This window comes from Nycticebus coucang, chromosome 3, assembly GCF_027406575.1.
Source record: "Nycticebus coucang isolate mNycCou1 chromosome 3, mNycCou1.pri, whole genome shotgun sequence".
NCBI classification, from domain to species: domain Eukaryota; kingdom Metazoa; phylum Chordata; class Mammalia; order Primates; family Lorisidae; genus Nycticebus; species Nycticebus coucang.
This window is the reverse complement of record NC_069782.1, coordinates 105,592,767-105,610,805: the sequence shown is the minus strand read 5'-3', so window position 1 is coordinate 105,610,805 and position 18,039 is coordinate 105,592,767. Positions and strand designations below refer to the sequence as shown.

General features: G+C 31.5%; 1 protein-coding gene across 1 annotated transcript in view; it reads right to left on the bottom strand.

Moving 5' to 3' along the window:
* Positions 1-1,409: 1,409 nt before the first annotated feature.
* RTKN2 (rhotekin 2) overlaps positions 1,410-18,039 on the bottom strand; it is a 76,144-nt gene continuing 59,514 nt past the window's right edge. Inside the window, exons 10-12 of the mRNA XM_053584964.1 lie at positions 7,587-7,752; positions 3,459-3,566; positions 1,410-2,149 (exon numbers count right to left, since the gene is read on the bottom strand). Of these exons, the coding sequence (XP_053440939.1) occupies positions 1,614-2,149; positions 3,459-3,566; positions 7,587-7,752 (810 nt within the window). The 3' untranslated portion in view covers positions 1,410-1,613. The remainder of the gene's footprint in view (positions 2,150-3,458; positions 3,567-7,586; positions 7,753-18,039) is intronic.

Here is an 18,039-nt window from a genome sequence, read left to right as displayed (position 1 = left end):
TCTGACCAAATACCATGTCCATCTTGGTGCTGCCAGTCACCAGAGACCTTTTGTATCATTATTCCCTCAAGTTCCAATTCTTACAAGGAGTCCTAGGCAAACACAAAAGTGACCTGGCAGTTACATCATTCTCTATAAATGAAAAAGACTCTGCTATCTAAAAATAATGAAAAGCTCTATTTAATGTTTTTTTGGGTCAAGTGTTCATTTTATTTTGTAATAATGTAGTTCTGATCCAAATAGAGTTCTTACTAGCTTTATAAAGATCTCTAGAGATTATATACAGGGCAGTAATTTAATTCTTGTATTTTTATTTCTTGCAACGACATTCAGGGTTCAATGTGATTTGAGATTTTAGTGCTATTGCTGACACCTTATGGAAACTGTTTTATTTGGAAATTCTGATTCGATTTTTAAAACCATTCAGCTCCTGTTTACACAAAGCATTATAAATAAAAAATGGATTTTTTTCTTTTTGTTTCTTTAAGGTATTCTTCCCATTGCCATTTATTCCTCACTTGATTTTATTACATAAGCCTGTTTGGGTCACTATGATTAGCTGCTATGGAAATTACCTTCTATGGAAATGATTCCAATGTCATTATTGTAAGAATGACTTTTAATGAATGATATCAATAGCAGACATCAATCCTTACTAGAAAACGGAAATCCAATTAAAATTTTGAAAATAAAAAAGGGATTAATTCTGAAAATTATGACCATGGCCAACTTTTCTGAGATTTCTGAATCTCCCATCTGCTTTTTAAATAGGTATTAAATGAATTTTAACGATAAGTATTAAATGAATTTTAAAGTATTAATCAGCTCACTTCCTCAAATTCCAAAGTCACAATGAAAATTAGCACCACACACAGAAAATTGGATGTAAAGAACATTTCATCTACCATTCCATTTCTCTAATCTAATAAAAGTTATGCTTCATTCATGAGAGTTAATGTCAACAGGATTTCAGGGCTCATCACAGAAACAACTTAAAATAGCAGATTAAAAATTCCCTTTAAACATGAAGAATTTAATATTCCAAAATTTATCCCAGGAATTTAAAGGTCAGGCCTATAAACTAGTAAGTTAAACAATAGACGAGAGCCAATGAACCATTAGATGAGAATTCCAGAATGCTAAGAAGAAAATTTTCTTGGGTGGATTTTGTAATTTGTGGTTTGAATAAAACCTTTGAAACATTCCATTAGTATTAAAATTCTCACAATGAGAATATGGCTCATAGTTAACACATTTTAAATTACTAGACAGTCTCTCCCCAAAAGAAATTTTAATGCTTTCTTCTGCTTAATGCTTATTCACTGCCTGGTACTAATTGAGGAATAAATTAACCCTTCCAACAATTAGGATATTGTCTAGAAACTGCCTCTTGCACTCTGCTGGGGAAATCAGTATATTCTGAAGATCAGAAGTAAAAGAGAAATCCATTTCTTCATTATAAAATGTTTTTCTACATCTAACAGCTTATTAATCATTGATGTGAATCACTATCATAATTACCTATATAATTATATATTACTATATGTATAATGCCTCAGAATTAAGGCTCACAGTTATTGATTTTGTTCAATGTTTTACACATTAAGGGTTTTCTAAACTTGCGCCTGCAACCATGATCTAGGGTCCAAAATGTCTTTGATGGATTTCTGCCTTGGAGCTGGCACTGGCTTGGCTTCAAAATTGGTTTTAGTGTCTGTGTGCTCACCATCAGTTAAACTGTTTTTCCTGGCAGAAAGAAGTTTTCGAGGAGCAGCCATTGGTTTCTGTAAGTGATGCATTAGGGTTGATAGTTTGGTTTCCAAAGGCGAGGTCTGAGATGTACTTGTTTTTCCCCAGTTGTCCTTAACAAATTGATTTGTGTTGCTCTGTGTTTTTAAGCTGAATGGTGGCTTATCAGAAGGGGGAAGGGGAGCTCGTCTTTTTTTCCCTTTCCCATCATGTAACTGCTCGCCTGCAGGAGACAAAACCTTTTTCTGGATGACCATTTGATGATTACCATCAAAGAGTGTGGCCCAAGGAGGTGGTAAAGATTCTTCATGCGGACTGATAAGGAACTGTCCATTTGTCTCTTCAATTTTTTTTTGTATTTTATCAGTTAAACCTTCTAGTTTCAAAGGTGAATCAATGCCTGAAATAATTTTTAAAAATACATAAAAAAAATCAAAAGCAACATGTACTTTACGTATTATTTTCAAAACTATATGCTATATATAATGGTCATATATCAAAAGCAGACTAAAATAAAATAAGCAAAAAAGTGTTTACTTATAAAAATAATGTTACCAACAGAACCCAAACATAAGAAGATCATGCACTGTATTAAATGCATAAATTACACACATAGATATGAAACAAATGGTGTGTGCATATAAAATACACAGTATGTATACATACACACATAAAAATATATTCCTAAATAAATTGCTAAAATCCAGCTTTCAAAGGATTGGAGTTGAGTGTTTAAAAATATTCTATAAATTAATTACTTATCAGATGACCTGTCTTAGATTTAAAATCTTATTCTGACTTCTAGGTAAGAGTTGTTTCCCTTTCTACAAATCTTAATATGTAAACTGGAATGTTTGTAACTGGATCACAGTATTCTTTCCTATAGACCAGCAAAATCTTTATTAAAAGGGAAAAAAACCCAAACTAAAAATCCAGGAAAGTAATAGTAAAACCCTCATACCATTTTGGTAATAAGGGCTTGGGTAAAATTTTCCTTGGGAAAAATAAGCCAACAGAGATAAAGGTCTAGTAAATAAATTATTGGCATTTAAAAATATGTAAATCCAAATGTATCATTTTTAATCAAATATTTAAAAGTACAGTGTAGATCAGTGTAGGTACATTAGTGGCAAATTAGACAAGAATTTTGCCCTGGCAAGCACTGGTTCCCAACACTGTTCTCTGAGACAGTTCCATAGAAATAAATAAATGCCCTTCGAAGTGTGGGAAAATGGAATATTAATGAGTATAGAAATTTTAAATTTTCCAAAGTATTAAACTTATTTTCTTTGGCCAGAGATGAAAGCTTTCATTCATTACTATTCATTTATCAACACTACTAAAAAATAAATTTAATACAGAAAAAAATTATTGAACGTAATTACATTATAGAATCTGCAAGTTTATATTTTCAGAATTTTCATTGGTTACCATCTAATATTTATTTTCATTGCAACTTTATTCATTTTAAGCCTTAAAATTTTGTTTGATCTTAAGCATTCAAACTATGAAAAAATGTCTATTCATTAATCTTGTATTAATTCATCTATTAAACATGAGTTCTTTAGTCTATAATCAGAGTCACCTTTCATTCATTTTGATTGTGCCCTGAAAATTTTAGCATTTTAATGTCAATAGAATAAGCTGCTCAAGTATGGACAATGTTGTTTTTGTTATCCTGCAGCTTAGAAAAGACAAACCCCACTTACTCATATCATGGTAGACGGAGGTCGCCTCTTTTGTCAAGAACAAAGGTGGTTTCCGTGGTGACATAATCTCAATTTTCATAAGTTCTTCACAACAATGCTTCCATTGGCCTAAGAAAGGCAGAAAAAAACAAGCTAGTTTAAAATATAAATGTGAAGGTATATATTTCATTTTGAATAGATATCAACATGTTTCGCTTTGCAAAATAACAGTGAATTTATAAAGCATTGCCTTAAGGGAGCTTGCACAAAAATCTAGTAATGCCCATAATTTCAAAGTCTAATTCTGGGAATAGGAGTAATCTCTTTTAAAAATAGAGTTATAGGCACAGATACTAGGCTAAGCTCTCTAAGATAATAAATACTATACTATTTCACTATATGGTCAATAACTACTTTAAAATTTCTATTCATGGCAAAAGTTCCCTTCTTTTAAATGATAAATTAAAAAAATCCAGTAATTCAAGATAGTTGAAAGATACAAAATTAACTGGAATATAGTTACCAATAAGGAAATAGGAAAAAAAATCTAAGAAGCGGTGGTTCTCAAAATAGCTTTATCTTTGAATAGGATTGCTTACCAAATATTTCTTTAAAATAATTATCATGTTTTTCAAAATCATCTAATTCTAGAAAATCAGTATATTTTCATTTGAGAAAAGCTATATTAAAAAATGTATTACTACATATCAGTCAATAAAATTCGAATTTGTTTTAGGAAGAATACTTTAAATAAAGCCATTAGGAATTTGGAGTAAGAAAAAAATACTCTTGAATAAAATGTTTTAACTATTAAGTTAAAATTTAAAAGCAGGGACATTATTAACTTTTCTTTTAATTATATTTTATACTATTTTAATCTTAAAAAACATTTTCAGATTTATTTCTCCTTGATACCCCCAAATTTAACCTTTCCATATTCACTGTGTACCCGCATGCTAGATAGCAACTGTGCTTGATAGCATATATCCCTAAATTTATAAAAGTAATTTATTGAGGTTCAACATTCTTACAGCCTATCTTACAGTAGTAAACGTAATACACTTGAGCTTTTCTAGACTGATTTATGATCTACATTTCTCTTCCTTTTATGTTCTCAATATCCAATTTACAGTTTTTGGCGAGGCTGGGTTTGAACCTGCCACTTCCGGCATATGGGGCTGGCGCCCTACCCTTGAGCCACAGGCGCCGCCCTTCAATATCCAATTTAATATTAAACTTGGTTACTTTCCATAGCTTTAAAATTAAAGTCATTTCATGTTTAATCGAATTATACATTTTTGTTGTTTTTAGTCAAATATATTGCCATAGTAATATGGTAATATAAGCATGCATTTTAAATTCATCACCTTAGTTAAGAAACATAAAAAGCCTTTCAGTATGTTTTGTTATGATGCTAAGTACAGAATATGGTAAAAATTTCAAAATAACCTACACACAATACATAAAGGGAATAAATTCTTGAGTAGGCTTCAAAGGCTACTCTCCAGACTTTAAATCTAGCAGGATCTGAGATCTGATAACTTATTCCTCTCCTCTACCTCCTCTTTTAGGTGAATATATAAAAGCCAGTTTTTTCTTCTTTGGGGCAGGAAAAAACCCTTATCCAATGGAAAAATAATGAACACTTTAAACTGCTAAATATTTCTGTCACAGTTTTAGACAAATTATTATAAAGTACAGTGTTTTCTCCATAATGATAGACGAAAGCATTTCATTGTTAAACTTGTAGCAGAATACCAATCATGTTGAAAATTGGAATATAATGCCACATTATTCCATGTGTTACTAAAGCCAGGGGTACAAATGTGGTCCGTTCACTGGTCAAGACTTTACAATTGGAACATTTTTCTAATGAATAAATCTACATGCATAGTTATATAAGGTAGCCAATATGCTAACACAAACACAAAGAGCCAGTACGAAATATCAAATGAATGTATTTTATTCACACAATAATCTGTATATTAAAGATATTTCCCACAATACTATTTATTATAATGTTCCTAGTCAAAAATATTATGCCAAGCTGCTAATGTAACTCAATAGTTATGTCATTAAGTACTTGAAAAAAACTTAATCTTCCAAGTCTATTTTAATTTCATGTATCTTTGAACCACCATTCCTAGCTCTACCTCTGTAGAAGAAGGTAGAGAACACGTGTCATTCTTCTTTTACATATTTGTTACTTCTCAAATATCAAAAATAGATATCCACCCCTCTTGTCCCCCACACCTCTACCCCTAGGCTATTCTTCCCCAGGCTAGACAGACCTACTTCCATTAATGTTTCTTCATTAATTCCCTTACCCTCTTGGCTTTATACTCTTAAGTGGGACCAAAGAATTGAAATTTGCTACAAATATTATTCTTGCTTCTGTCTCAGATACCTATCCTCTAGTTTATTATACATATATACCAAACTTCACAAGAGGCTACACCTGTCACTAGGAAAGTAAAAATTTTAAAATACAAATAAAGTTTAAAAAGTCTATCTTTGCTTCAAATCTCCATATTAAAGTATAGATGTAATAGAAGTAAACAGACCTGAGAACCAAGCTGTCATCACTTTCCTATTACTTTATCAGTACAAAAAGGTCATGAGATTCTTATCCCTCCAACTTCCCACTTTAGTGTGATAAATTATTTCACATAATCTAGAGAATGAAAACATGAGATCATCATCTAATAGTAGCTGATATCCACACTACAATATTCTGGCATTATACCTTCATTTATCTCTCCTCCTTCTTTTACATAAACAAAATTTATAATTACTAGAATCGCTTTTAAAAATAACATGGTTTTTTGTAAGATACACTCTCTAAATCAGAGTATTTAGGAAAGCAGTAAAACTTCTACCTATGATAAGCAAAATAAAGAAAGTTGCTGTCTTTTAGATGACTTACCTAAAATCTGCTTAAATTTTTAACTAAATAAATATAGTAGTATAAGCTAGTAAGCATGAAACAAATATTTAAACATTTACAGAGTGCCAGGGATGGTACATAAAGAAAACAAATCCAAGAAGGCCACGGAGGGAACCCCTCTAGTTCAGTGCCATGAACCACTATTCAGGCCTATATTTGCTAATTCTTAGAGAAGAAGGAGATAACTTCCACCTAACAATGATGTTATGAAAAATAAATAAAGTTATCTGGAATATGGGAAATAATCAGTAAATGTAGTTCCCTTTCCTGCCTCCTTCCCAGCCATTTCTATAATACTTAATGAGCCTGTAAATCAAAGTAGCCCTAGAAAAATTAAGCTAAAGACTGCAGTAGAGTCCCAGATAAACAGAATTCCTAAATACCTCTGGGATTATTTCTAGAAATAACTTTATATTGTTTGGTAGTGGCTCTACTTTGCAATTACATAGAATAGCACCCTACAGACACAAAATGCTGGTTGAATTTAACAAACAGTAGGTTAAGTTTGATCAAAAATAAGCCACTATCAACATTACACATCTTCAACATAAAATTGTAGTTAAATTTATTGCCAGTAAAGACAAAGAACAAATCAAACTGTAATATAGTTTCCCACTGGTAAAATTCCTTCTTAAATTGAGAATTAAATATTAGAACCTGATGCATTTTATATACTTGACCCGCATTACATTTCTATCACATTGTTTTTATAATCTATGTCACTGGACACTATATTAATGAGATGAACAAACCATATGTGTGTGGTTTTAAAAAAATCTCCCTGAATGATGTCCAAGATGTTATTATAACAAATCTGGACTTAATAAAAATGAGACTCTTTCTGAACATTTCAATATTTTAGCATCATTACCCCGGGAAAGTTTTTTGCTTCTCAAATGGCTTCTTACCTCTTGGATTGAACACATTGCCCAAAGTGGTTAAAATCTATTATTTTGAGACAATCTGGTTGTTTTAGCAACCAAAAGAACTTAAAGTATGAAATAGTGATATTAGGAATTAAATAGGCTATTAATCAAGAGATTGAGAGAAAAAAAATCAATACATTTATGATATACATTTTTTCAACAGTATAAAAATTCTTGCTACAAACTATAAGATTATAATTTTAATACTCAGAATGCTGTGTGCATTGTTTCAGGCTACACGAATATAATACTAGAAAACTCCAAATATCTACTTACTAAGATCAAAGAAATGCTGCCAAAAGGCTTCCATCCACTTCTGAGTATCTTCTCTATTGTCAACTGCAAAAATCTGAGTTACAGCTTGTCCGGCGACAGGGTTGGTGACAGAGAAATTATGGAGTATTTTTTTTGAATCCTTATCTATTGCCTGAATTCTGGTTTCCTAAAAATTAAAACCAAATTGATGCTTTACAAGAGAATATTTCTGTAATGATCAAATATTTTATTCCTTGGCTACCATATTCACACCAGAAGTTAACTGTAATCTTATTGTGATATTTGAAACTAAAAAAAATAAAATAAAATATGTAGTTTTGAGAATTTTCACTATTTAAACTCAAATCTAGGTTTTAAAAAGAAATCTTTATATTAACTGAATAATACTTTAAAGTATGCTGCATGTATGGTAAAGCATTTATGGTAAAGTATATGAGATTAAAACATAACCACTGTTTTGATCTATCTCAGTTTAAGTTGGAGTTTGCTGTCTTTTATACATCTTAAAAATTTCAATAAAGCAAGTATAGCATGTCATAACTGTAATGTGAATTACATGTTAACTATACTTTCAACAGTAATAAAATAGAAGAATTAGTAAAATGTTTCTTATTCTAATATTCATATATAATACCTAGTACTATCAGCTAAAGCAGTACAATCATAACTTAGTGTTTACTGCAGCCAAACAGTTAGGTTTTCCTCATTAACATTTATTGTAAATGTAACATTCATTTACAAAGCTCATAGCGAAAGATTCATAAAGATATATAATATGTAACCCCCATAATGTTAAGATTATTATTTTTTAAATGCTAAATGCAAACATTCTACAACAAAGGCAATGATTTCATTCATCCTGATACGCTAAATCTTTTTTAGAATGGTATTAGGTATGACACTGTAATGACACTTATTGAATCTATACATAGAAAAGTTTATCTAACAAATACTTTATTTATTTTTATTTTTTGGTGACTACACTGGGACTAACAAATATTTTGTATTTTATTCCCAAGTCACACACAGGCACAGCCCTGGCCCATGGAAATCTTGAGGAATAAAGTCTAGAGTAAAATTATCTATTATACAGAGATAGAGATGTGGTTGCCTGCATAATTATTAGTTTTACACACTCTCGAGTAGTACTGTACAACAGAAACATAAAGTGAGCCATGTATCTAAAATTTTCCAGAAACCATATTAAGGAAAGCCAAAAGAAATAGGTGAAATTAATTTGAATAATATATTTCACATATTCCTATATCCAAAATATTATCATTTAACCTATAATAAACGTAAAAGATCATTGAGGTATTTCATATTCTTTTTTCATACTAAGTCTTCAAAATTCAGTTTGTATTTTACTCTTATAGTAAGTACATCACAATTCAGACCAACCACTATTTTAAGTGCCTAACAGCCACTGGAGGAGCTCATGGCTACTGGACTGTGCGGAGCAGTTCTAGAAAAACACATAGTTAAGCCTACTGTAATGTGTGCAAAACAGATTTTGGGTGGCAGTTACAAAAGCTGATTAACAGTAGAAAGGAAATTGTCACTTCATTGAGTACAACGTGAAGAGAGAGTGCACTGTTACATACCAAACCTACATACACAGATATGTGCATTAGGTGGGTATGTATTACAGAAGTAGGGAAGAGTTAGGAAGAAAAGCCATCCATTCCCTCCACAATGGTATGTACAGACAGGTAAACACTGCATATACTACAGACAGGTTCTTTTCTAAAGGAATACATTCTTAATCAATAATGGGGGTATAACATATGTTGTAGAAAGTTAGCAATGTAACTTTGAATCTTTAGAGTATCACAAAATAAACAGATTGGTAACAATCGTAGAGATAGTCTATCCTGTCTTTGTAGAAAACTAGGAATGAGTGTCTTTAGAAGACTGCAACATGACTATAGGCCAGCATCTTACTTTTACCATCAGGGTGTTTTTACAGTATGCCTTAATAACAAACTTTGTGAATTAACTCTTTTAAGCAATTATTTTTACAATATAAAAAAAGGCTGCCCTAAATGGCATCCTTGAAGCTGAAAGTTGCATCTCATCAACCTCTTTAAATATAAAGCTTATTACTGCTAGTAGCAAACAACTTCAGATCTAGGAAGTCTTTGATATGCTACCCTATCAGATTAATTTAAGGGTAAATCATAGTGGGGAAAAAATCTCTCTATTCTTATAAGTATTAAAAAAATAAAATAAGGAGTATTCTTGTTACTGAAATTGTGCTTCCCTCTACCCAATTCCATTTTAATATAAATTCCAACTTTTTGTATATAAGATTAAAATAGACTCAACTTTAAAGCAAGGAAAATGTGATTTTTTAAAATAGATGAACATGTATATTTTTAACCAACGTATCATTTCAAATGAAACCATTATATAGAAAATAGGTAAACTGAATCATTCCTTATTAAATACTACTATTATCCTTAATAAATACTACTGTATATATTCCATTAATTCTATTAGCCATACTACATTTTCATAACATGAGAGGTTTTTTAAAAGTGCCAATCAAATGCAGGATTTAACTTCTATAGTCTATAATCCAAAATAATTTAGCGAGAAAGTTTTAAATAAAAAACTGCATGTCAAAGCAAAAGTGATTGGCACCAGTAAAATTTCTCAGAGTGTCAGAAAGTTCATATAAGCTGGTCTTGTTATGGAAAAGCTACATTAATTTTTATATCAATAAGGATGTTCCTCTCAAAAAAAGGTGATTAGAAAACACTGTGGTGAATTTTAGGACCATTATTATTATAAGCTCACATTATGTACAGATGAGAGAATTGTCTCCTCTTAGCAGAGTATAAAACAAGGAATTTGGGAATTTCTCTTCCCACTGTTTCTAACCCCTAAGATATTACCTAGCATTAAGTGGCTAAAAAAAATTTTAAGAATAAATTAATGAGATAGAAAAAATTAAATACAATGATCAAAAATTTTGTATTGATAGACTCAGATGCTAGAAATAATCTCTAATCCAGCTCTTCAATTTATAAGTGAGGAAATATACGTTATGTGAGAGAAGTGTTTTTTTATACAAGGCCAACTTTCCCGTTTTGCTTTTGCTGATCCAAAACCTTTTAGCTGATTTGGGAGGCTTTATAAGTCAACTTTTATTGCTTTGTAAATGAATTTGCAATTATTTACTGCGAAAATTTCACCTGTAGCTGGCTTTGCTTTTTGTTAGTCAGTACAAACTGAACTGTAACTTTTGACTGCATAAGAGAGTAGCATTACCCAGAGGCGGCCAAGGGACATCATTGAAAACTGAGAAGTTAATTTTGTAACAAAACATAATGAACTCTGAAGTCAAAGTAAAGTTTCATTTAGGTTTTCTATTATTTTGAATTAAAATCATACTTCCACTTCTCCACTTCTGTGTAAATTGGAAATTGCTATATCATGACTAGATTTATAAATTATTATTTTACCTTTGATAATATGACCTTTAAGTCTGCTACCGCAACCAGATTATGGTCTCTACTCTTTCCTACAAAAGGGATCAGAGCTAGTGAAGAAACAGCTGATTCCCAGTCTGGGTCAGGAAATGTATGAAATGGTTTTGGAACATTTTGTCCTACCAGAAAACAAAGATTAAGGTGGTAACAAAAGGATTCAAGAGCCAACTTCAAATATGGGTCAATTAAAACACTGATAAGAATAACAATGGTATTAGAATAAGAATGATAAATAACATGTCTTTAAATCTACAAATTCATATACTAACTCATTGGTCACTTTTGAAGGATTCTAGGAAAGGACCTCATTGTTTTGGTAACATAAAAAGGCAAAAAAAATCAAGCACTATCCTGCCTTTCCTATGAGAATTGTACCTCAAGATAAACAAATAACTGATGAAGTAGAGGTATACCAGCTAATAAATGAAAAAGAATGTTAAACTATTATCAGTTTGCAGTCCCTAATAAAAGGTCTAAAAAATGCTCATTGTTGGATGTTGAGATGAGCTGAGTACCCAAATTATATGCCTCCTGATGAAATGTAAACAACTCTTCCTAAAATGTAACTTACTAACCAACAAACATAAACATGATCCAGAAATACAAGAAAAAAGATAACCTAAAGAGTCCATCAATAAAATCCATACTATGAAAAACCTTGTAGGATAAATGACCCCATTTCCTTAACAAACAAATTGAGTGACTCTGTGTGTCTGAGTGTTTGTGTGAACAGGAGCCAACAGATTTATAAAAGACCTATCAATCACCTGCATGCGTGGCCCTTATTCAGATTCTGATTCAAAAAACTAACAAAAAATTTAAGACTGAGAAATTTGAACTGTGCCTGGATTTTTAATGAAATAGTAACTATACATATATAATAAAACTATACAGTTTTTAAGTGTGACAACTGGAATATTTACAAGGAAAATGAAATGGTCTTAAGATTTCACCCAAAATAATTCTAAGGTGAGGTAACGCATGAGGATACAAATAGGTTCATGTATAGTATTCTCTACACAAATTATCTTAAAAATTTTCCAAAAACAATTTAAAAAAATAAAATACAAACACAAAAAAACAAAAGTAAGTCTAATGCCTCTTACCTATAATGCAGATAATGTTTCACATCTTCCCTTCTAACATGCTGTAAAAATAAATGAGTCCTTTGAAAGACGCTTGTTCTAAAGTCCTATTAATCAGGAATGAAGGCAAAATGCTGCGGCTAAAAACAAGCTGTAGACCTTATACATAATCTAATGACCCCAAACCCCCATATCTTTACAGTACATGGGAAGGGACGTCTGAAATGTATAAAGCATAACCACAAATTAAACTAAACATTAGGTGTGATTAGTATCAGGTTGATACAATTATTTTGAATTTATGTTAATAAAATCAGATATAAATTCCTAAGGGGAAAGACTTTTTAAAAATTATTTTTGCTATATTTAAGAAAGGACCATCTGAATAGTTGAATCAGATATTAAGAAGACTAATATAATTGAAAGAGAATCCCTTATGCTTCATAATAATTTTGATTTTCAGGGTCCATAACTGTTAAAAGTAATTTAAAAACAATTCAACCATGGTCTCCCACACCAGGTACTGTTATTGACTTGTTTAGTATGGATTTTATTAAAATGAATGATGTATAGCATTATACAAATTAAGGAAAGACTATTGATCTCTAAAGATCCACACATCTTTACCACCCCACTCCCCAACCCATGGGTAATGGATAAGGTTTGGCTAATAAAATGCTTTCTATTATGTATATAGGAAATTCAGTTAAGTACCCGTTATTGAGAATGTCGTGCACAGAAACATTCATAGTGAAGTTTTTTGAAGTTGAAGCAATCACTTTGAAGTAAATCACCCTTTCAAATTTGGATTGAAAGGGGGTGGGGAATAGCTTTTAGGCTTTTCTTCCCTTAATGTGACTATTTCCACAGATGGCTCCCTATGAAAATTAATGAACTTAGCCTTACAGGAAATGCCAGTTAGAAGGACAAAAATTATTGTTAGAGAACAGACCCTGTGATCAAAATAACACAACTATTATTTATACACCTTAGCAACTGCAAAATTTATTTTCATATGATTTTGAAAGTAGCATTAAGAAAACTTATTTTTCTACATCACAAGAGAAGACGACAACCAGAAGAGGAAGAACTTTGCTTTGTATTTAATGTTTAACATCATTAAGCTTAACAAGATCTCTGTATATAGACTCAGCATTGGACATACACTAAAAACTAAAACAAAACATTATTCTTATAAATTTTATTTAGTTCTAACCCACTATATCAGAAAATACTCCATAGGGCATTTATCAAAGACCCCTTGTTTATTTAAAGGACACACTGATGGCATGTGTGTCCCTTAGACATTTTCAGGGTAAGAAAAATAATTGAAACATCTACCTTAGATTAAAAAAACTGGTAATTTAAAACACTGGATAAATAAAACCCTATGAAATAATCATAATATGAAAGAGAGGGGAGGCAGGGTGAGGGATGAAGAAAATAGTCACTTGCTACTCCTGGAGTGGGTAATACCAACTCCAGTATAAACCACCAATACCAATACATACCACAAACTTCTTACTCTGAAAATTGTAAATAAGATAATAAGCATTTATTTTGCCTTTTCAGAAGGGACTGTGTAGTTCATCCATAGTTAATAAGTAAAAGTGTTTCCCGCTAATATAAGCACATGGAAGGACAAGAAAATCACACAGAATCTCCAATGCAGTAACTGATTCAGGCAAGGACAATCACAGGTTGCTAGAAATATCAAGTAAAAGACTGTTAGACAGCAAAGATACTTACACAGTGCCAAAGGATCAACTCAGTGACTACTTGGTAACTGCAGAGAGGGAAGATGACTTGTATGTAGGATAGACAGCATCAACTACTAGTGAGACAACCTGACAGCATGTGCCTCCTAACGAGACGGTCTCTAAAGTATCTGTCATCATCCATAAAATATTCCAGTTAGAAAATATTAAAAATAAACATAATTAGTATGCTGAATCTCATTTACAGTTTCGAAGCACTACAGAAGATAGTCCCAGACTAAAATCACAGGGACATTTAAGAACAACATGAAAATTTGAGTTTGGTTATTACACGGATATTTGGTTTGGCTAGTAGATGACATAAGGGAGATACTGTTAATTTACCTAGCTGTTATAATGGTATGATTGATTACATATGTAAATAAAAGGCCCCTATTTATTAAGAGTTGCATTTTGAAGCATATAGGAATAAAACATCATAATGTTGGGATCTTTTTGTCAAATGGATCAGCAAAAAAATATAGATAAGCAAGGATATAAAGCAAATACGACAAAATGCTAACTGAGCAATCAAGGTGGTATGAATATGGGTGATCATTATAATTATTTTTTGACTTTTCTATACATTTGAATTATTTTGTAAGTTGAAAGAATATAAATAAAAATTATTTTAATACAAGAAATAATTATATAATGACCAAGTTTTAGAAAGTAACAGATATATTTCTTCACTGCAATAAATATATCTTCCCAACTGTAACTCTTACTTCATGTTTTCATATTAAAATTCTCTTTTGTATCTTACACAAGATTTAACTGTACAACAGAAGAGATAATTAAGACATCAGCAATCAGCGCTAAACATCAAATATAACCCACAATGTCCCCAAGTCTAAAACCATTTTTATACAAATAATTAGGTTAACAATTCTCTTGTGAGTATGTGATGGTTGATGTAGAACAACCGCTAGAATCTCTAGGTCTGTTGGTGTCATTCCTCTTAATCACGGCACTGACTGACCACAGAATCCTGTCCGTCACCTGCCCATCGGCCTTATTCTTTTCCTTATTACTACAAGGAAAAATAAATCAATTTTTAAAAAGGTCAATTCAGTCAGGACACATAAACACAGTAACAGAGGAGTTTCATTATAAATATCCTCTTAAGTTTAAAATTTCAGGTGTCCTCAAACTTTTTAAACAGGGGGCCAGTTCACTGTCCCTCAGACTGCTGGAGGGCTGGACTATAGTTTTTTTTTTAAAAAAAAAAAACTATGAACAATTTCTATGCACACTGCACATATCTTATTTGGAAGTAAAAAAACAAAACAGGAACAAATACAATCACACCGCCTCATGTGGCCTGAGGGCCCCAGTTTGAGGACCCCTAGAATGGTAAAGATTCAACATGTACATCTAAGCTACTGTGGCTTGGGAGGCTGAGACAAGAAGATCTCTTAAGCCCAGAAGTTTGAGGTTGCTGAGAGCTCTGATGCCACAGCACTCTCCCTAGGGCAACAGAAGGAGATTCTGTCTCCAACAAACAAACATACATACAAAAAACAAACAAACAAACAAAAAAACCCCTCCATTTCAGAGCTACTTTTTACTTTCAAAATGGATTAAAAATGGGGATGGAGACAGTAAAAAGTTTAATTTGCCTTTCTAAATCTAATCTAGTATGTCTGTGAAGAAAAAGAAAAACTGTCCTTGAATTCTTATCTATTTTTAACCTATCCATTAGGAAAAGGGTGAGCCATATAATTTTCCTTACCAGTTTGGCAAATTCTAGCTGATCTCTGAGTCTATCTCTTCATATATAAAACAGAAATAATATACTTCAATGTAAGACAGGGTAGCCATACCTGCTCTGCCCACCTTAAAGGGATGAGATAATGTAGCTGAATACCTTAAAGACTGTCTTAAAATAAAACAGATGGAAAATCTGTTTTGAAATATCTTTGAAAATATCATTTATTTAGACTACATTTTAATTTGATTTACAGCTATTCACATTCTGTGGTGTAACGTATAAGGAAAAAATTGGTAATATTTCATTTTTACTACCCAGCTATTTAGTAAAAAACAAATTAGATATAATCATATACATAGAACTCTTGCCAAAAACATTTAAGCTGAATCTAGAATGATAAATTAGTCACATATAAATTTGGGAACATTCTACAAAAAAAAATTAAAAAATTGGCCAGGACTTTTAAAAAGTACCAACGTAATGAAAAGCATACATACATTCAGGCAGGAGGTTAAAGACACAATTTAGATGAAAAAAAAAAAAAAAGACATGGTGACTAGATGTAACGTGGGATCTCTGATGGGGTCCTAGATCAAATAACAAATAAACATTAGAAAGAACATTTTGGGGACTGTAGGGGTAATTTGCTCTGTATATTAGATAATGTCATATCAACAATAAATTTAAGTGGGACAATAATATTATGGCTTTTAAAAAGTGTCTTTGGTTTTAGGAGAAACATGCTGAAATATTCACTGAAAAAAATGTTACATTGTTTCCAACTGATTTTCAAATGGTTTAGGAAAAACATTTTAAGTAGAAAGAAAGCAAATGTGACAAAACATTAACAAGAGCCTTAGAGTCTAGGTGAAGAGGATATGGGGCTCACTATTTTATTTAAGCTTTTCTGTACAATTTGACCTGTTCAAAAGACTATGGTGTGGAAAAGTAGGAGAGAGTATACTGCACGACCAGAACAAAACAAAAAGATGGCAAGTCATGAAAGATGGCAATTTTTCATTAATAAAAGTATAAACTAAAATAAATTCATTGTTATAATATTGACATATCATCTATTTATATTACTTAAAGCAATACTAAGCTTTATAATAAAAATAGTTAAATTAGGAGGACTTAGTTGTGTGTGTGTATATATATATATATATATATATATATATATAAAAGGTCTTAACTGAAAAATTCCCTCTAGGTAAAAAGTAATACAGTTTTTAAAAGCAGGATAGAAATAGATAAAAGAGTTATTACTGAAAAAGATAATGGCAATAAACTTAATGTCCTTGTAGATTAGCAGACCTGTATCCACATGTTTTCAGGAGTATAATCATTATATATAAGGATATACAACTTTACATTTTTCTTTAAAAGAAAATTTCAAAGACAAAGAAAACAGATGTGATGACTCATATTTTATCATATGCTTCAATTCAATTGCTCTAAAGGCAAGCAAAATTAAACAACTAGAAACAATCAGTTGCAGTACATGGGCAACTCCTCACCCCTAAGAAAACCCCCCAGTGTATTTTACTACAGAAATGCTATTAAAGTATCCTAGGGTAGGAATGCTATAAAAAAGGGGAGGGAGTGGGGATGGTTAATGAGTAGAAAAATATAGTTAGAATGAATGACATCTGCAGCACAAAAGAGTGACTACAGTCAACAGTAAGTCGCAGTATATTTTAAGTATACCATGTTCCTAGCATACAGAAATGATAAATGCTAAAGGTGAAGTACCTCCACTTACTCTCAATTTGAGTATTACACGTTGTAGGCCTGTATCAAACTATCACCTAAGCTGGGCACAGGGGTTCATGCCTATAATCCCAGCACTCTGGGAGGCCACGGCAGCAGGAATGCTTGGGCCAGAAGTTTAAGATCAGCCTAGGCAACATCGTGGGACCCCATATCCACAAAGAAATTTAAAAGAAAAAAAAATTAGCCTGGTATGGTGGTACACAATTGTAGTCCTTGCTACTCAACAGGATGAGGCAGGAGTTGCTAAATCCTAGGAGTTTGAAGTTGGAGTGAGTTATGATTACAACATTACACCACAGACTAGTTGACCAAGCAATATCCTGTCTGAAAAAAAAAAAAAATCACATGTACCCCATAAATACATATAACTATTATGAAGTGACAATAATTTAAAATAAAAAAATTCTTAAAAAAAGAAAAAGTTCTTTAAATTATCAATGTAACATATTGGATAGAATTTAAAAAAAAAAGAAAAGTAAACTCCTCTAATAAGCAATAGATTTGGGTAATAGATGAAAACAAATTTAAAACAGTAAAATAAAAGAAACTAAGCCTGCCTTGTATTGAAAAGTCTTCCACATTATTTTAGGTGGAAAATTATAGCTAAATTTCAATAATTTCCTTTGT